The sequence below is a fragment of the Rhinoderma darwinii genome, chromosome 10 (assembly GCF_050947455.1).
Source record: "Rhinoderma darwinii isolate aRhiDar2 chromosome 10, aRhiDar2.hap1, whole genome shotgun sequence".
Classification (NCBI taxonomy): domain Eukaryota; kingdom Metazoa; phylum Chordata; class Amphibia; order Anura; family Rhinodermatidae; genus Rhinoderma; species Rhinoderma darwinii.
Window position 1 is genome coordinate 63,441,608 of NC_134696.1, and position 21,211 is coordinate 63,462,818.

The 21,211-nt window shown below is 42.4% G+C and overlaps 1 protein-coding gene across 6 annotated transcripts in view; it reads left to right on the plus strand.

The window, feature by feature from the left end:
- The window catches only part of LIG1 (DNA ligase 1), a 277,726-nt gene that overhangs the window by 195,853 nt on the left and 60,662 nt on the right, over positions 1-21,211 (plus strand). For all 6 annotated transcript variants that reach the window (XR_012850873.1, XM_075840007.1, XM_075840009.1 and 3 more), the window contains 2 exons: positions 14,253-14,363; positions 16,464-16,535. Coding sequence is in view for 5 of the 6 variants with exons in the window: in XM_075840007.1 (XP_075696122.1) it covers positions 14,253-14,363; positions 16,464-16,535 (183 nt within the window). In the remaining variant the exon portion in view is untranslated. The remainder of the gene's footprint in view (positions 1-14,252; positions 14,364-16,463; positions 16,536-21,211) is intronic.

Below are 21,211 nucleotides of genomic sequence, written 5' to 3' on the forward strand. Positions count from 1 at the left end.
TACATTACCTTGTTGTATGTTCCCTTTATGTTATAAAATGGACCTCATAGGTCAACAAAAATAAAGAATTTCAAAAAAATATATCAAATTAATAAAATATGAGGTATTTGTAACTCCAGCCAAGACACTTGTCCATCTAAGTTTATATTAAAATATACAACCGATCTATGGACCATTTTGCATCGGACACACTCGTTAAACTCCCACACACAAGTAACCTATACATTAAAAATGTATTAGTAATATATATCTATATAGATATATAAAAAATTTAGAGATCTCCTGGCACTTGGCATACAACAACAAACTTCTCAATAATAATAATACAACCCAGTGTTGGAAATTAAGAGATTTTTCGACAATGACTTCCGTGGGCGGCGCCTGATGGTGAAGCACACGCGGTTAGCGATGTGCTAAGGAGATGCTCTATCCGGGACCTGTGGCTGATCTGATCTGGCTTGGCGAGGGGATGGAGACACCACGCTTGCAGTGAGGACATAAGGGAACCTATGCACCTACCTTGAGTCTCCGATTGCTGAAAGCCCTGCTCACATGACTAGCCTCCTCTTTGGGAATGTGACAGAGACCGCCGTATCAGCTGTGTATGCAGAGGTGATTCTTGGGACGGCGTGTGTAGGCGATGTTGATGGCTCTCTCTGCTGATGCTGAACACTGAAGTTATTTTGGGTGGATGGCTCTGTTCTCTTTCTTTCTCTTTCTCTTTCTCTTTCTTTCTCTTTTCTTTCTTTCTCTCTTTCTCTCTTTCTCTCTCTCTCTATCTCTCTTTTTCTCTCTCTCTTTCTCTCTCTCTCTCTCTTTTTTTCTCTCGATTTTCTTTCATTCTCAAAATGAACCGCGTGGAGGTCGCACATTCGGATTTACATCTCATCGGGGTGCCAGATTAATGTGAGTCCTCTTGCCTCTCAATTTTTTGTGTTTGTGTGTGCGCGTGTACACAGCCCGAGATAAGAACCCCGGGTTTTGTCATTCACTCGGTATTTAACGACTCCATACCCTCTCTGCAGTGTGTGTGTTCCGCCAACCAAAGCAAGACTGAGGACATGTATTATGTGTATTAGTACAAACATAATTGCTTTATTAAATCAATTGTTCGAACTGATGTTCTTCAACAACTTGACAGTGTCCTAAGCGCACGTAAAATGTGTCGATAACGTTATTTATAACATCTGGTGTGATTGAATTCGAAATGTTCACTATTCTTTCCCGCAGCTCGTCTAAATTTGCGATCCTAGTCTTATAGAAAAAAAAAAAAGTCTAATGGGGTCAGATCTGGTGATCTCTGTGCCTCTTCTACCAATCTATTGATCAGGAAAATTATCGTTCAGAAGATTTCGAGCTCGCAGAGAAAAATGAGCCGGAGCTCCATCCTGCTGATACCAAACATTGCAGAAAGCTTCTGCAATATTTTGAATAGCCGGTATCACTTGGTTTCTTAGCAAATTGCAGTAATTTTCTGCATTTGTTTCCGTCAATGAAAAACGGTCCTACAATATGATTGAGCAATATTCCGGCCCAAACGTTAACCTACTGAGGATACTGGGTATGACTCTCATCCAATGTGGATTTTCGTCTGCCCAATACCTCATGTTCTGTCGGTTTACAGAACCGTTTAGTTCAAACATAGCTTCATCCGAAAAACAGGTCCAGTTCAAAATCTGATGATTATCATCAAATCGTGTCCTCATTGTATCGCAAAATTCCACTCTTCTGTCATAATTATCTTCGGATAGCTCCTGAACGTGACGTATTTTATAAGGATAGTAATGATGCCTCTTTAAAATTTGATGGACTGATGTGGCGCTGATATCAGTTTGTTGTGCTCCACTCAAGACAGATGTATGGGGATTATCATGTACAGTGAGCAGAACATCTAAAACTTTTTCATCATTACTAGCATGTTTGGGTCTTCCGGATCTTGGTGCGTCTTTAATTGAACCTGTTATTTCAAAATGATGAACCGTTCGTTTAACAGTTGACAATGGAATTGTATCACGGATAGGATAAGTGGCATTGAATAAAGCCGCTACTTCCCGATAGGATATATATATTTTTTTCTTTGCCATACCCTCTCATCATCAATAAAGTGATCCTTTCCATTTCGGTCAAATGCATTTTGTGATATGACAATAGAAATTTACAAAACTGACAATTACTCTCCGAATTCGCGCTCTCTGAAATTTACAAGCGACTACCGAAATGTGTACACATGAAATCATGTTACAATCGTAGACCAGGTCCATTTTGTATCGCTGAGGCAGATTGTAATAATACGTAATTTAAAGTCCCCTTGATGTGACATTCCTAAGCTCTCACTCACACGCACACGTGCCCACATCCATTTAGGATTTTACCCGCACGGTACATTTTGGGTAATGCTAACACGGGCGGTAGCCGATAATAAAGATAACTTTTTAAGTTAAATATCTCAGCAAAAAAAAAAAAAATCCTATCTCAAAAAAGATTGCGGTACTGAACCCCTGTGCCATTTAATATTCTGCTGCCTTCACCCACCCCACCGCCCCCAAGGGGGTGGGGGTGTTTTGTTTTGGCGTTAACTAGTAGATTTTATGACCATTAAATCCCACCAGATTTCAAAACTCTACCTCGAGCCGTTCAAAAGTTATGAGGGTGTTCCGGAACTTTTGGTAGGCACTATATACACACCGCACACTATATAGGCGCACACTATACACATACCACACACTATATAGACTTACACTGTATATACACTACACACACACTATATGGACTATATATATATATATATATATATATATATATATATATATATATATACATATATATACACACTATACACACACACACACACATATGCACTATATATACACATTATATACGTGCGCACACACACACTTACTAGAGCCTCTTCTTCTACGGTGCTTGTGCTCTGGCAGTCTACAGGACCTTTATCATGTGACTGTGATGTCACTACAGGTCCTTCACTCCATAGTTGCATTCTTGCCGTTATCAAGCAGCTGCTGGAGGTATAGACAGGTGGGACAGGGCCCAGCAGCACAGAGTAGCAGACTGTCAGGGAGACTCCAGCACCTGCTCATCACTGTGTCCGACAGTCTGCTCTGTACAACTGATGTGCTGTGCCGCCTTAATATGTCTTCACCCCCACCCCCCCCCCCCCCCATCCAGCCCTGCTTAATTGAGGTTACCGCACATATGAGGATCTGCCACGCTCTATGGTACACCTATCAGGATCCCATCTCTTTCCTTTGTGCTCCATGTACACTCGCGCATTAAGTACTGGTAAACTCCCTGACAGTCTGTATGATATTATAATTGTGATGTTGAAAACTGATAAAGTATTCCACTGAGTGCGGTTCAAACTGTCCGATCTCAATGTTGAACAACGGTTAGAAAATACTCAAAAAGAGTGTTGGCCAACAGGCTTAATAAGGTAATTTTGCAGGTGATATATGCGTACTAATCGGGCTTCATGCCGGGGAAATCTACTTCAGATAATATTTGAAAGGTCCAGGTAAATAATGGCCTTATTTGCTTGAAACTCTGCGACAGTTTGGCTTTGGCCTCCATTTTATACAGTGGGCTTCGATTCTTTATAAAGCATCTGGGGCACAGATAATTGTTAATGGTACCTTATCCCCTTCCCTCTTCACAGAGGTACTAGTCAGGGATGTCCCCTTTCTCAGTTGCTATTCACCCTTGCTATTGAGCCTCTGGCGCTACACATTAGACAACATCCAGACTATAGTGGGGTGTTGCTTGGGTCGAGTGAGGATAGAATCGGTCTTTATGCTGATGACATGGTCCTTTTTATGTCTCAGCCTAGAGACTCTTCCCATGGCCATTACAGCCTTAGATACATTTGGACAATTTTATGGTCTATACATTAACTGGAACAAGTCGGATGCGAATTATGGGTTTCAAGTGGTTCGCATTTCAAATACCTGGGAATAATTATTAAGAGACTATGTTAATCCCTTATCTTCCAATGTTTTACCTCTACTGGAATATATTAAAACCAAATTCTGTGTGTGGGGTACCCTACCTGCAGTTTCGGGATGGAACGATCTTATCAAAATGGTCATACTCCCTAAATGCCTATATGTCTTCGAATATTCTCCAGTGCCTGTCTTTTTGTCCAATGCAGTCTCTCTTTCCTTCATGTATTTGGGGTTCTAGACGTTCTAAGCTTAGTCTTTCTACTTTGCAACGCCCTAAAACCCTAGGTAGTGCGTTGCTATCCGATCTAAATTTGTATTTTGTTGCTGGCCATTTACGATACCTAGCCTCACGAGTGAAATGCCTCTCTCTCTAATAGTGAGCATCACTTAGCGCAATATCTGCAGCTTTCCCATCTCTGCCGGTATTGGAAAGCCCCTTAGGTACAGTACTCTGTAACGTACCCTACCCATACACAAAGTGGCTATTCAAGTCTGGTGTCACGAAGCGGGTTAGTGGACCCACTATGCCGTACCGCCGTAGCGGGGAGGCAGCTGGCCAAACAGGACACCCCAGAAATACAATGTCCCGCACAAGGGTACCTGAATAGTCCAGATGGTGTCCGCAGCTCTGGCACAGATGGAGATCGGTGCAGCAGATGGCGCCAAACGTGGCGGATGACACAGGAGCCGCAAGTTGCGCCAGACGTGGCGGACTCCTCCGGACGTGGCGGAAGACACCGGACGTGGCGGACTCCTCCGGACGAGGCACGACTTGATACTAAGGCACAGCACGGGAAACAGGAACGGGGAACAAGGCACGGGTAACAACTGGAACGGGAAACACTAAGGGACCATTTGCAAGACAGACTGGGAAAACTAACAACGCTCAGGCAAGGATTAGAAGGCCTGGGGCCTTTTTATAGACCAGGAAATCGTGGCAGTTGATGACTACTTCCTATTTGCGCGCGCTGGCCCTTAAAGCCCTGCGGGACACAGCCGAGCGGAAGGGAGCGCTGGCGTCTCCTAGGAGGGATATGGGAACCAGCGCTCAATGGATCCATGGCTGCGGGCGTCGGGAGGTGAGTTAACCCGACGGCCCGCGGCCATGGATGCTACAGTATTCCCCCTCTTACGCCCCTCTTCTTTGGGCCAGAGCGAGAGAGGAATTTCTTAAGAGCAGGAGCGCTGAGGTTCTCTTCTGGCTCCCAGGACCTCTCCTCAGGACCAAACCCTCTCCAGTCCACCAAATAGAAAGTCCTTCCTCCTACCATTTTGCAGTCCAGGATCTCTTTTACCTCGAATACATCAGAAGGACCGCCGGGGGCAACTGTGGAACTAGAAGTCTTGCTGTAGCGGTTCAGGACCACTGGTTTCAGGAGGGACACATGGAAGGAGTTAGGGATTCTAAGGGTAGGAGGCAGCCGCAGCTTATAGGAGACAGGGTTGATCTGTTGCAGGATCTCGAAAGGACCAAGGAACCTGGGAGCAAACTTGTATGTATGAAGACACCCTCAAGCGAATGTTCCGAGAGGACAGCCAAACTTTAGTCCCTGGAAGATACTGAGGCGGCTCTCTTCTCCTAGTATCCGCCTTTCGCTTCATGCGATCCACCGCCAGCAAAATAGAGGACCGGGTCTGTTGCCAGATTTGCAGGAAGTCCCCATATGCAGAGTCAGCAGCGGGTATCCGAGATGAAGTCGACACCGGAAGAGGGACTCTGGGATGTTGACTGTACACGATGTGAAACAGAGTGGAGGTGGTGGACTCACTTGTGTGGTTGTTGTATGAAAACTCGGCCCATGGAAGAAGCTGTACCCAGTTATCGTGCTGTGAAGAGATGAAGTGGAGGAGATAATTCTCCATGATCTGGTTGATCCTTTCAACTTGCCCATTGGACTGAGGGTGATAGGCTGAGGAAAAGTCCAAACTTGCATCAAGGAGTTTACAGAGGGCTCTCCAGAACTTTGATGTAAACTGAACACCCCGATCTGACACGATGTGAAGAGGCAGGCCATGCAAGCGAAAGATGTGTAGAATGAAGAGACTCGCCAGACGAGGAGCAGAAGGTAGGCCGGTCAGCGGGATAAAATGTGCCATCTTAGAGAACCGGTCCACCACCACCCAGATGGTGTTGCATCCTGCTGAGGGAGGAAGGTCTGTGACGAAGTCCATTGCGATGTGCTGCCAGGGGGTACTGGGTACAGGCAGAGGTTGAAGCAGGCCGGCAGGCTTGGAGTAAGTCACTTTGTTAGAGGCACACACCGTGCAAGCAGAGACAAAGTCCAGAACATCTTTAGGTAGCGTGGGCCACCAGAAGTGACGAGCAATCAGATCTCGGGTTTTACGGACACCGGCGTGCCCAGCCAGTTTAGAACTGTGTCCCCAGCGGAGAATTCTTCTCCTGTCTGCCAACCGAACAAACGTCCTCCTAGGAGGGATGTCTCTAATCTGCAGAGGATAAGTGGTGACAACGCAGGACGGGTCTATGATAGTCTTAAGGGACTCCACCGTGTCTTCCGTCTCGAAAGATCTGGACAGGGCATCGGCCCTCACATTCTTGTCCGTGGGACGGTAGTGGAGCAGAAATTGGAAACGGGTGAAAAACAACGACCACCTGGCTTGACGGGGATTCAGTCGTTGTGCAGCCTGAAGGTAGGTAAGGTTCTTGTGGTCGGTGAAGATCAGGATGGGGTGAGCAGCGCCCTCTAGAAGATGTCACCACTCCTCCAGGGCCAATTTGATGGCCAGTAGCTCCCGATCTCCAATGGAGTAGTTGCGCTCAGCAGAAGAAAACAGTCTTGAGTAGTAGCCACATACCACTGCCTTTCCTTTGGAGCTCCTCTGGAACAGAAGTGCACCTGCACCAACAGAGGAAGCGTCCACTTCCAGTGAGAACTGCCGAGATACGTCAGGATGATGGAGGATCGAGGCTGAAGTAAAGGCTTTTTTGAGGCTAATAAATGCGGACTCTGCCTCTGGAGTCCACACTTTCGCGTTCACACCCTTCTTGGTAAGGGACAAGATGGGAGCCGTCAGAGAAGAGAAGTTAGGAATAAACTGCCGGTAGAAATTGGCGAAGCCTAGGAACCGCTGTATGGCCCTTAAAGGAACAGTGTTATGGCAAATAATTTTTTTTATATGTTAAAGATGTTAGTGCTTTAATAAAAACGTTTTTATTCATTTGTGTGTTTGTGTTTTACTTTTTCTTATTTTTACACTTTTTCTTCCCTATGGGGGCTGCCATTTTTTGTTCCATTTCTGTGTGTGTCGATTAACGACACACACAGACATGGAGTACGGCAGCCACAGTCCCATAGGGACTGTGAACGGCTCCCGTCCCATTCACGTCCGTGTACGGCGTCTGTGTGGGAACTGCGCATGCGCCGCTCCCACACAGTCCTATTCGAAATTGGCGCCGTCCGGCGCCATTTTCCTGTGGACCGGATGTCGCGGCCGGACTGTAATATTACTACTTCCGGTCGCGGCTTCCGGACTTGTGCACATGGAACAGCGGCAGCAAAGGGAGCGGACGGGCCGGAGGGAGCCGCGGCGGCAGGAGCAGGTAAGACATTTCAATGTATGTTAGTGTTTGTGTGTGTTTACTACTGTATGTAAACCTACTACACTGTGGGTTACCTCAAAAAATGGCGACACACAGTGTAGGAGGTTAAACCTTTCAAACCCCTCGTTTATCCCGGCACTAGCCAGGATAAAGGAGGGGGGGATGCTGAGAGCTCACTAGAGCGAGGGCTTTTAACCCAATGTTGCAATGCTGCAATTTTGGGAACTAGCTCCATCTAGTGACCAAAAATGGGTAGTATTATAAATTAGAATTAATTTATAATATTTCCTGACTATTTCCTGACTCGTGAAAAAAATAAAAAAAATTTGAACCATGTTTAATCACCCACACACTAAATGTTTAATTTTTAAAAAAAAAACATGTTTTTCTGGCAACACCATGCCTTTAAGCCTTGAGGACGTGGCCACTCGAGGACAGCTTTCACTTTCTCAGGATCCATCTTGAGGCCTTGATCCGAGATGATGTAGCCCAGGAAGGGCAGAGAATTCCTCTCAAAGACTCACTTCTCCAGCTTTGCGTATAAATGATTCTCCCTTAACCGTAGTAGAACCTGACGGACATGCCTCCGATGAGTCGTCGGATCTGGGGAGAAAATCAAAATATCATCGAGATAAACAACAACACAGACATAGAGTAGATCTCGGAAGATATCGTTAACTAACTCCTGAAACACTGCGGGAGCGTTACACAGTCCGAAGGGCATCACCAGGTATGCATAGTGCCCGTCCCAGGTGTTAAAAGCAGTCTTCCATTCATCACCCCGGCGAATCCGGACTAGATTTTAAGCCCCCCGCAGGTCTAGCTTAGAAATTTTTTTAGCTCCTCGTATTTGATCAAAGCGCTCAGAAAAGAGTGGCAACGGGTATTTGTTCTTGACTGTGATCAGGTTGAGGCCCCTGTAGTCAATGCAGGGACGCCGGGATCCGTCCGTCCTTTTTAACGAAGAAGAATCCAGCCCTGGCCGGGGAGGAAGACTTTCTTATGAAACCCCTCTCCAGATTCTCCTTGATATAGGCCGACATGGATAGAGACTCTGGCAAGGAGAGAGGATATACCCGTCCACGGGGGAGGGGAGAGAGGCATTAGGAACCAGTTCAATGGGGCAGTCATACGTCCGATGTGGAGGCAGCGTCTCAGCCTCCCTTTTGCTGAAAACCTCTGCATACTGAGCAAATTGGGGAGGCAGTCCCGCCAACGACTGAGACAGAGGAGGCTTGACAGGATGGATCTGCAACAGACAACGACCATGGCACTTGGAGCCCCATTGGAGAACCTCTCCAGAATTCCAGTCCAGGACTGGGGCATGTAGTCGAAGCCAAGCCAGGCCCAGCAGAACAGGATTGATGGCCTTGGGCAAAACAAGGAAAGAAATTAATTCGAAATGCAGGACTCCAACCTGGAGCTTCAACGGCTTGGTTTTAGAAATGATGGGATCAGGCAGAGGCAGTCCATTAACTGAGTAAACAGCCAAAGACGTCTCTAGGGGAACTGTGGGCAACTGAAGATCCACAAGCTCTTTCTGGATGAAGTTTGCAGCAGAGCCAGAGTCAAGATAGGCAGAGACTTGAAGCGTCCTGTCGCCGGATACTAGGGTCACAGGAATAGTCAATTTGGAACCGAATGCTCTGTTAGATTCCGTTCCACCTAGGGTTGTCTCTCCAACCAATCCTAGGCAAGGGGGTCTCTCTGGCCTCTGGGGACACAGACGCACAATATGTCCTCCACGACCGCAATACAAAGTCTGTCCAGAAGTGCGTCTGCGTTGTCTCTCCTGGGTAGACAACTTGACATAATTCCGCTGAATCGAATCCTCTGGTGGGATGACTGAGGGGGATTGAGGGACAGCAGAATCCAGCCTGGGAAGTTCCCTCTCCCAGAGAACCTCTTGGGAACGTTCCCGAATCCTCATGTCAATTCGGGAGGCGAGTAGGATAAGATCGTCCAGGGTGGATGGTAAGTCGCGAGCAGCCAGCTCGTCCTTGATCCCTGAATACAGTCCCTGCCAGAATGTAGCCACCAAAGCCTCGTTCCAGGTCAATTCAGCAGCCAGGATACGGAACTGGATGGCATACTCTCCCACGGAGAGGTCTCCCTGGTGTAGGGTTAGCAAGGATGCAGCAGCCGAAGAAACTCCCAGTTTCCTCAAAAATCGAGCGGAAGGTCTGTAGGAAGCACTGCAAGTCCCGGGTCTCTGGTCCCTGATGTCACCACAGAGGATTAGCCCATGCCAGGGCTTTGCCAGTAAGGAGAGAGATGATGAAGGCGATCCTGACGTCGTCTGAACAGAAGGACCTGGCATGTAGTCTGAAATGGATCAGGCACTGATTCAAAAATCCCCTGCAGGACCTCGGATCTCCGTCATAGCGTGGAGGTAGCGGCAAGAAACACAGGGGGTTGGTACCGGTACAGACAGGAAGTGTAGCAGGCGGAACCGCAGGAACTGGTGCGTTGATGACTGTGGTTGGAGCAAGCAGCCGATGGGCTATGGCGTTCACCGACAGGATTCCTCTGGACGTGGCAGATGACACAGGACATGGCACGACTTGATACTAAGGCACAGCACGGGAAACCGGAACAGGGAACAAGGCACGGGTAACAACTGGAACGGGAAACACTAAGGGACCATTTGCAAGACAGACTGGGAAAACTAACAACGCTCAGGCAAGGATTAGAAGGCCTGGGGCCTTCTTATAGACCTGGAAATCGTGGCAGTTGATGATGACTACTTCCAATTTGCGCACGCTGGCCGGGCACGAGTTGCGCGCGCACCCTACGGGACACAGCCAAACGGAGCGGAAGTGAGCGCTGGCGTCTCCTAGGTGGGAGACGGGAACCAGCGCTCACGGATCCATGGCTGCGGGCGTCGGGAGGTGAGTGAACCCGACGGCCCGCGGCCAGGGACGCTACATCTGGTCAGCTGCTAAAAAGCTTATCGGATATTTAGATGTACAGACTAAAATGTTTCTATGTCATAATCCATTACTATCGCAATTGTCAGAGTTCGCTCCTAATTTTTGGATTCAATTAGAGGTACATACCATAGGTGATCTATATGATAGGAACATATTAAAATCCTTTTCGCAAATGCATGCAGATTTACAGAACCGTTTAGTTCAAACGTAGCTTCATCCGAAAGACAGGTCCAGTTGAAAGTCTGATGATTATCATCAAATCGTGTCATAATTGTATCGCAAAATTCCACTCTTCTGTCATAATCATCTTTGGATAGCTCCTTAATTTACCTAGGGAAGCTTTCTACAGATTTTTACAGCTTCGTCATGCAATAAGGAGTCAATATCGATCACCTGATATAAATTTCTCACAATTACCTCTAATCGGGATATTTAGATCCCAGGGCCCTAGGGGATTGATGTCTGCCATTTATAGATCCCTTATTCAAGCCAAATTGGCACCTTCGCTGCTACCTGTGATGGACAAAAGGTACTCTCCTCTCCGCTTTCAGTGTCCCCTGCGGTTAACAAAATTATGCAACTCTCTATAGTTAATCAGAGCTATCTTTCTCCCGTAAGGCTGCATAAGATGGGTAGATACCCAGCCCCTAAGAGTCATAGGTGTCGTTTTCCGAGATCAGACTTTTGGCACATGATTTGCGCATAGCCATTGATCCCTTCCTTTTGGAAGGAGGTAGTGGACATGGTATCAGTGTTAACACAAATCCCGTTCCCTCTGTCCCTACAGGTATGTTTGTTTGATATCTTACCAGAGGATCAATGGCCCCATTATGTTAGGGAAGTCCTTTAAATAGCGCGCAAAACCATTGCACTATGGTGGATGGATCCGAGGCCTCCTAAACTTTTTAGATGGAAGTCTTTGATTAACTCGATGCTTCCATATAAACTAATAATCTATTAATGCAGAGGTTGTGTACATAAGTTTTCCAGGGTATGAGAGGCATGGTGCACCTCCTCACTTACCCAAATTCATTCCACAGTGTTATGCAGATTTGAATTAACTCGCTGCTGATTAATCTGTTTAGGTGACCTCTTATGTATTACTTATACATGTTCTGACCTTGGTAAATCCCTAGGTAAATTGTCCCCTTCTATACAATATAAAGCTCTGTACTTATGCTGATTTCTGTAGAATTTCTGCATGTGCATATGCTTTATTTAAGTAGAACATGTGTCAAACATGGATATGCATTCTTCTTTTGTATGTTCTATTTATTATACTTTTATTATTTACTGGATACATTTGTACTGAAATTCTACAATCAAACGAGTTAAAAAATAGCCGTTAATTATTTTGTGATTAACGTGGCAATGCAATAATATTGCTATTAAAACAGATTTTTTTAGATATAATAAATCACATTCATAATAGTAACTTGCGTGTTTTCTAATGGTCCTGTTTAGACCATAAGGTGCACAATTTAAAGATCTAACAGAATTCCCGATTTACCCATCTCATCTATTGAATATTGATATGTTCGGGAATCTGTTCAAGAATAGTAAGCCTTAGATTAGAATAATCCTCGTCATGTTCAAGACTGAAGTGTCTCAAAACACTATGTTTCAAAGTAGCAATCTTAATGTTAGAATGATGTTTGTTTATTTATGCACGTAGTTTTGTATCGTTCTCCCAACGTACTGTAACTTGCAGTCCCATTCAAGTAGATAAACTACAAAAGTAGTAGAGCAGTTAACAAAACCCTTAATGGTGATAAATTCGCCTGTTACAGTGGATCGAAAGTTTCTATTCCCATGACTGATCATCCCACAACACATAGAGTTCTTCAATGAGCAACATTGCAGTTACCTGTGGTTTCTGCATCTTCCAACATTGGGATCATTCTGAAGAAATTTTGGCCCATAATAAAAAGTTATCCCCTTAAGGATATGCTGTCTGATCAACCAGGGAGACATTTTAGTATGGCCTGAAACCTCCAAAAAGTCTTGGCTCGTAGTCCTCTACATAAACTACTAAATGTAACAATTTGGGTTTTTTCCCTTATCTATTTGGCAAGTTTAGTTGCTCATTGAAGAAGTGTCTTTGTTGTGGGATGATCAGTCGTGGGAATAAAAACGTTCGATCCAATGTAACCGGTGAATCTTTCCTTTGTAGTGTATCTCCTTGAATGTGACTGCAAGTTGGCAGGACGATACAGACATCGGTCTAACATTAAGAATGCTATTTTGAATCCTACTGTTTCGAGACACTTCAGTCTTCATGCCTTGACTGGCATCATTCTAATCTAAGGCTTTCTATTCTCGAACATATTGATAGAAGAGACTGATGAATCTGGAATTTTTGGGGATCTTTAAACTGTGCACCTGATGGGCTGAGAAGACCATGAAACTACACGCGTTAGTTACTCATTGATTTGATTCATTATATCTGAACAATCGGTTTTAAAAGAAATATTATTGCACTGTCACTTTTAGAACCATAATTATTGCCTATTGTTTAGTTTAGTTTTGGTACTGTATAATCCATCTATCTGTTTCTTGAGATGGGTGTACGTTCGCACTTAATTAGATTTGTAAAAGTAAGAAGGACAAATTAAACCAAAGTTTATATACATTTTTGTCACCATTTAAGCGCATTTTCCTGGCGTGCTATTCAATTGCAGGTGCATGTCGGTGTATTGAGGACATCTTTTATTTTCAGATGGCACTTCTTGATGATGTGTGGTTGCAGCACACCTCGGACAGGGTTATACACGCACATTATAGGTGCCGCCTCAGCCCTGTTCAAATGCACCCGGATACATCACTTTACAATATCATTGAACATGATGGGGCATACCCTGACTTGTTCTATGCTATGGGTCAAAAGATCTCTTAATTTCTGACCCTGGGTTGTAGTATTATTATTATTATTATTATTATTATTATTAGATTTTTATTATTAGATTTTTATTAATAGATTTTTATTGTATGAAAAGTGCTGGGAGATCTGTCAATTTCTAATTTTTAATGTGTATGCTACTTGTATGTTGGAGTTTAACAAGTGTATCTGATGCAAAATTTTGGATGTATATTTTAAGGAAAACTTTGGACAAGTGGTTTTTGGTTGGAGTTACCAGTACCTTTGATCTGTTATTACGTTGTGGTGGTTTTTTATTTTTCTGTGATACTGTTACATCACTTCTGTTTTGTCAGTAGGAAAGCGGGTGTGACTATTGCTTAACATTTGGTTCCGTGTGAACGCCTGTATGTACTTGATGAAGAGATCAGAATGACTGAGTCACGTAGTACATTGAATAAATGCTTTTTTACTCATTTACGAGTGTATGACCCGTCCACTCTCCTTTCAAATACATTGGTAGTGCCCATTGGATCCTGCACTTTTTTTTTTTTTTTTCTTGTTCGTTTATTGCACTGGTCTCGGACTCCAGGTCTGCAGGTGGAGCAGCAACCACACTGAGTAGAGGACCAGTTATATATACACGTTTATCCCAGAGTTGTTCCTGTATGTTGCACAACCTTGTTTGGGGAGTGCGGCTTCGTCCGCATAGTGGATTGTCTTTCATTGTTTTGACATATTGCACAATGGAACGCCTACCATTTTATTTATTATCTAATGGTAACAAAGGCTTATAAATAATTTGACAAAAAAACTGTGTATAAAAAATTTATTAAATTTATATTCTTAAACTTCCTTTGTCAAACCTGACAACCTTTTATTTATTTATTTTTTACTGTAGTGTTACTTCATGTACATTTTTGGTTTACTTTACATTCTAGGTAAGGAAAAACACAGTGAAATCATGTATCTTTGACTCAGAAGCTGTTGCATGGGACCCCCAAAAAAAGCAAATCCAGCCATTTCAAGTTCTGACTACACGGAAACGAAAGGTTTGTGTATTTTTTAAAATATCTTTAATATTTTTGCAACAGATAATAGTTAATACAACATATATATAGTTTTCTCAATTGTTTTATCATCCCTTTTCCCACACACTCCAACCTCCCATGAAAACACCCAAGAGAAAAAATATTTGGTTATTGTAAACGTTGTCTCGTTGAATGTGCGAGGACTGAACAGTCGTCCCAAAAGTTGAGCTGTCTATAAAGCCTATGTAAACCTTTGTTTAAATGGTTTTTTTCATCTTGGACATTTAGAAGTGAATGGAAGCTACGGAAACAGAGTAGCTCGCCATTCAACTCTGTTTCTGTAACTCCCAAAGAAGTTGAGCTCAACTTCCCATACTCTCAACCACCTCATCAGACAGTGGCTGGGGAGTAGTAGGAGCCAGGGAATGTAGTATGGGGTTCAGGGGGACCCGTTCTAGAGATAGGTGTGGGACCAGCATTTATCCCACATATGTCATATCCTATGGAAAATAAGAGACACAATTAAATAAAAACAGAATTATCCTGAAAGAAACTGGACCAAGTAGAAGTTAGGGGCTTTAAAAAAAAAAATCAAATCAGGAAGGGTTTTAAGTCTAAAATATGAGGTTTATAAAAAAAAACACTAGAGATAAAGGGTTTACTAAATAAAAATGGCAAGGGGATATTCATACTATTTCTGACTACTGATAAAAATGTGTTGGACTTGTTCTCTCAGGCTCTGACTCCATCTGCCAGAATTGTGCAATTTTCTTATATTGGATCGGTTTTTTAGGATGTTGAAAAACTTTTATAAAAATGGGGTAAGAAGTGCAGGAGGAATGATGGGGATTTGGTCCATTTCTTATGGTAATGTGCTAAATTGCACCTGTATTGGAGAAAAAAAAAACATACTTCCTGATACAAGGGCAAGTTCAAGCACTAGTCCCCAGCAAAATACAGACAAGCTACATGGCGGAAGGCTGCACAGGTGCAGAATACTCTCACGCCTACTATTCATGAGGGGGGTGGTTGCTTGGTATTATCATTGCACAGTATTACCATTGCAGGGGGTCAGGGGGCACACAGGTGGGACCTGCATCTTTCAGATATTTGTCATATCCTATGGAAAATGAGAGAAACCAGGCCAACTAGATGTTATGGGCTTCAAAAAAAATTGAAATCAGAGGAAAAGGTTTTATATCCAAAATATGAAGTTTCTAAAAGAACAAGGGGGTTCACTAAATAAATAAAAATGGCAAGGGGATGTTGTTACGATTTCTGACTACCGATGAGCATGTGTTGGGTTTGTTCTTTCAGGCTCTCCGAATATGGCTGCCAGAGTTATGCAAATTTTTTTTATATTGCATCGGTTGCTTTGGATCCTGAAAAAAGTTTATAAAATGGGGTAAGACTAGCAGGAGGAATTATGTGGATTTGGTCCATTTCTTATGGAAATGTTCTAAATTGCACCGGTTTGGAGAAAAGTGGAAAAAAAAAGTGTAATAAATAAGTACACTGTTTGACCCCAGGGTTTGTGAACGGTGAGATTTTACTCAAATTCACGGACAAAATACTCAAAAGATAGCTCTGTGTAAAATATTAACAATAGCAAGACAAACTATACAAAACTATGGCTCTTGGGTAAAATACACATTTTTAAAAAAAATGTGGAACTTTTATATTCACTGCCATTACTAAATTGCATGGAACATGTACTCATTTGTAAGCGTTAAGTTACCCAGCCAGTTTTGGCTTCCAGGACCCAAAGACTATTTTTGTTTTTCTACGTTCTGACAGCCATAATTCTTTCTTATTGCTCTGACATAGCTTTAAGGTCTTGTTTTTGGAAAGTAATAATATTGCTATAGTTTTCAATGCACTCCTTATCCCGTGGGCACAGCTGCTGGGGACGTGCTACTACTACAGATTTGATGAAAGGTCAAGTTGTTTCATTGTATTTTTACACTTCTTCATCCACTCCAAAGTCTCTAGGCTGGAATGTTGGAAAATTCTCGGTAGACCATTTCTGATTGTCGAGATGTTTATTTGGATGTGGGTTTATATTGCCCCTTAAATGTTTAATGTAATGACCCGCGTGTTCATCTTTATTGGTTGTTTTAGGATGTTGAAGCTTCTGACATAAAAGTCCAGGTCTGTGTGTATGCTTTCGACATGCTTTACCTGAATGGAGAGGTACGTATTTTACATGTAATTACTGTATGATTGCTAGGAAAGGTTTTTTGTGAAAAAATATGCACAACCTTGCCAGATTGATGACCACCCACATACCATTTTGATGGAACAAAAGCGATAAATACATGAATCAAAATGTGCCAAAAACTATTTTCACATGTCTCACTGTTGTCTTCACATAAAATCGTCACTTACAAAACAGTTAAGCCCTATGCACACGGCCATGTCCGTAATCACGGGCCATGATTGCGGGCACGGCTGGCCGTGGGCAACCGCCTGCACTTGAGGCCCGTTCTTCCGTACAAAGTATGGGTTCACGGACCGTAAAAAGCAGAAGATAGGACATGTCCAATCTTTTTTGATACACTTCTCGTTTGACACCTTCTCGTAAATAAGCAGGAAGGTGTCCGTGGACAATACAAGTGAATTTGTCTGTAATTGCGGACCATAATTATGGTCCGCAATTACCGACTATTTTTATGGTTGTGTGCGAGGGGTAAAAACAACACATTATAACACTTCAAGCGATTTCACAAAATTATTTTAGCATTCAACAGGTGCAGGTGGAGCGGTCTGTACTGCTTCAGCTTAGAGCGGTTGTCCGAATTGAACAACCATGTCATAGAATAAAGTAGCCTGTCATGATTAACTTCCAAATTATCGTTGATTCCATGGGAAAGCTCAGTATAGTCACTTGTTTACCCTGAATTGTAGCATTAGGGCGCACTAATTGGCATGCGGCTGAGTACCACAATACGCATGTAGTTTGCAAGAACAGGTTCAGGTGTAGCACGTGGTTCATGCGTGCTTCATGCATTTTCTGTCTCGCATTTGTTTGCCAAAATTTTTGGGTTATTCATATTAGTAGAATGCAAGTTTTTTTTGTGTTTTTTATTTATAGTTTAAATTAGACTATTAAAATGAGATTATCTGCCGCAAAATTTTGCGCCTCGTTCATATCACTGGGAGTCGGACGCTTCTTTTTCCCGCTGGTTGATTATTGGAGCTTGCGGGATAAACTAGGGTTTTGCTCGATCTTCGGGCGGATTCCGCTCAAATCTCCCATTGATTTCAATGGGAGGGAGGAATATTCCACGGCGGATTTTGGGGCGGATCCCGCCACGCAAAATGCGCTGTGTGAACTAGCCCTTAGAAATATTCAGCTTTAGTTTGAGAAATGCTGTTGCTTTTTCGTAAGCAAATATTAGTCCGTCAAAATATGTTACAACAATAGCCAAAGTTTGGTACAGTGATTAGCTTTCTTTTACTTGGAGATATTTTCTGTAATGTTGTGGAGGCCAATTTTTCAAAAAATAACCGAAGGAAATGCAGCTTGGCATTCTTGAATTAGGTCCGCCTAATCTGATGGTAACACTATTATATTAACAGAACATGCTAACAGATGGTTGTTCTGACTTTTGAATTAAAAATTGACAACCAATATGGCTGCACATTCTGAAGTCACAAATGGCAGCCACAACAAAATGGAAGATCCAGATATTTCTGAAAGAAAAATAAATAGCAATCTGTGTCTAATGCCCTAACTTCTGATTTACTAGTAAGTACATTTTTAGGTTTTGGTTTTAAATCTTCTTCAACACCTTGGAGACGCAGCCAATCTTGGCATTGTGGACACAGTCAATTTTTTTTTTTTTTTTAAATCTGACGTGTCACATTATGTGGTAATAACTTTTTAATGGTTTTGCTTATCCAAGCGATTCTGAGATTCTTTTCCCGTGATGCATTGTTTTATCTTAGTGGTACAATTTGGTTGATACATTCATTGTTTATTTGTGGAAAAACACCACCATTTTTCTCAATTTAACCCCTTCCCTCTTTGGCCACTTTTGAACTTCCTGACAGAGCCTCATTTTTCAAATCTGACATGTTTCACTTTATGTGGTAATAACTCCGGAATGCTTGTACCTATCCAAGCGATTCTGAGATTTTCTCGTGACTTATTGGACTTTTTTTACTGGCAAAATTTGCCCGATACATTCAGTATTTCATTGTGAAAAACACCAAAATTTAGCAAAAAAATTAGCATTTTTCTCAATTTAAATGTATCTGCTTGTAAGACAGGCAGTTATAACACACAAAAATGTTGCTAATTAACATCCCCCATATGTCTACTTTAGTTTGGCATCGTTTTTTGAACATCCTTTTATTTTTCTATGACGTCACAAGGCTTAGAACTTTAGCAGCAATTTCTCCCATTTTCAAGAAAATTTCAAAAGGCTATTTTTACAGGGGCCAGTTCAGATCCGAAGTGGCTTTGAGGCTCTTAGATATTAGAAACCCCCAATAAGTCACCCCATTTTAAAAACTGCACCCCTCAAAGCATTCAAAACAGCATTTAGAATGTTTCTTAACCCTTTAGACATTTCGCAGGAATTAAGGCAAAGTAGAGGTGAAATGTACAAAGTTCATTATTATTTTCCAGAATTTTTTTTTGTACCACAGAAGGTTTTACCAGTGAAATGCACTGACTCTTGCGTGCTACTGGACTGAAACATCGGCCTCCGAAGCAAAGTAGGACCTAGTGGGTTTTGGGCCTCCTTTTTATTAGTATATATTTTAGGCACCATGTCTGCTTTGAAGAGTTCTTGTGGTACTAAAACAGTGGAAACCCCCCAAAAGTGACCCCATTTGGGAAACTACACTCCTCGAGGAATTTATTTAGGGGTGTAGCAAGAATTTTGACTCGCCAGGTTTTTTTTGCAAACATTTTTGGAACTAGGCCATGAAAATCTACATTTTTTCAAATAAAATGTAGATTTAGCCGATTTTTTATTTTTATTTTCATCCAAAAGAACTAAAGTAGAAAAATCACCACAACATTTGTAGAGCAATTTCTCCCGAGTAAAACAATATCCCACATGTGGTCATGAACGGCTGTTTGGACACACGGCGAGGCTGAGAAGGGAAAGAGGGCCATTTGGCTTGAGGGGCCTATATATTAGAAACCCCCATAAATCACCCCTTTTTTTTTATTTCTTTTTTTTTTTAAACTGCACGGCTCAAATTATTCGAAACAGCGTTTTGGAAAGTTTCTAAACCCTTTTAGACGTTTTACAGGATTCATTTTTTTGCCGAAATTCAAATTTAGTAATTATTTTTTGTCTAACACCGGTTTCTCCAGAGAAACACAACTAAATATTTATTTTCAAGATTCTGCAGTTTTTAGAAATATCCCACATGTAGCCTCATTGAGCACTTGATTTTGGAACCTCCTTTTATTAGAATATTTTTTTTTAGGCACCATGTTCAATTTGAAGAGGTCTTCTGGTGCCAAAACTTAGGAAACCCCACCAAAAAGACACAATTTTTTTTAAAAATACACTGCCCAAGAAATATCTATGGGTATAGTGAGCATTTTGACCCCACAAGTTTTTTTGCTGAATTTATTGGAATTAGGCCATGAAAATTGAAATCTAGCTTTTTCATTTTCATAAGAAATAAAGCAGAAAAAGCACCCCAACATTTGTAAATACATTTTTCACGCGTTTGGCTATACCACACACGTGGTCACAAGCTGCTGTTTAGACACATGGCAGAGCTCAGAAAGGTAGGAGCGCAATTTGGCTTTTGGAGCGCAATTTGGCTTTTGGAGCTCAAATTTAGCTGCATTGGATTTCAGGTGTCATGTTTCATTTGCAAAGCCCCTGAGCACCAGAAACCCATGAGAAGTTACTCCATTTTGGAAGCTACACCCCTCAGGGCATTTATCTAGAGGGGTAGTGAGCATTTTGACCCCACAGGAGTTACATTGCTTTTATTAGAAAATGGGGGAAAAAAATGTTCCCCAAAAATGACGTTTTAGCACCCAATTGTTTATTTTCACAAGCTATAATAGGAGAAAAACCAAAATGTGTTACTTAACCACTTCCTGACCAGGAGCTTTACCCCCCATCCTGACCAGACCCATTTTTACGTTTTAGCCAACAAGCAAATTGTTCTATTATTTTTCCAACCTACATGTATTTGGTCTTATTTTCCTGAGAACTTATTGGGCTTCCATATTGTGTAAAAAAAAAAAAAAAGTGTGTATATATATATAATTTAAATTTAACTTTTTTTTTTTAAATAGAAAGGAAAAATGGAAAAAAAAAGTTGAACAAAATGTGAATGTTGTTTTTTTTTTTTCTTTTATTATTTTTTTATCGGGCGCATACTGGGTAAACACACAGGCTACAAGTGTGTCCTCGATTTACAGCGTGAGCAGTAAAGGAAATGAAGGGGAAGCGACGATCGTACAAGCATCGCGGCCCCTTCAAAATTTGTGGGAGATAGGCCACCACCGGTCAGATATTGATGACTTATCCTGAGGATAGGCCATAAATTTTTGTGGACTGGAAAACCCCTTTGACACCCCAAAAATTATAATTTTATGGAAAGTAGACCAAGTTATAAATTTAACGACATAGCAAAGATTTTAAAATCTGCTGTGTAAAATGTCTGCAGCTAGCGGATAAGATTTGTAAAATGTCATCTACTTGCCTTCTACTAGAGATAGCTGTAACATGGAGCTAAATGCCGCCGGGGTGCGGCAAGCCTGCGAACTGCGGGACGTTCTGGAAAAGCCCTGCAGAGCTAATTGTGGACTGCTCGGATGTTTATAATCTATGGGCGGTCAGCAAGTGGTTAATATTTCCCGAGTGTGACAATATCTCATA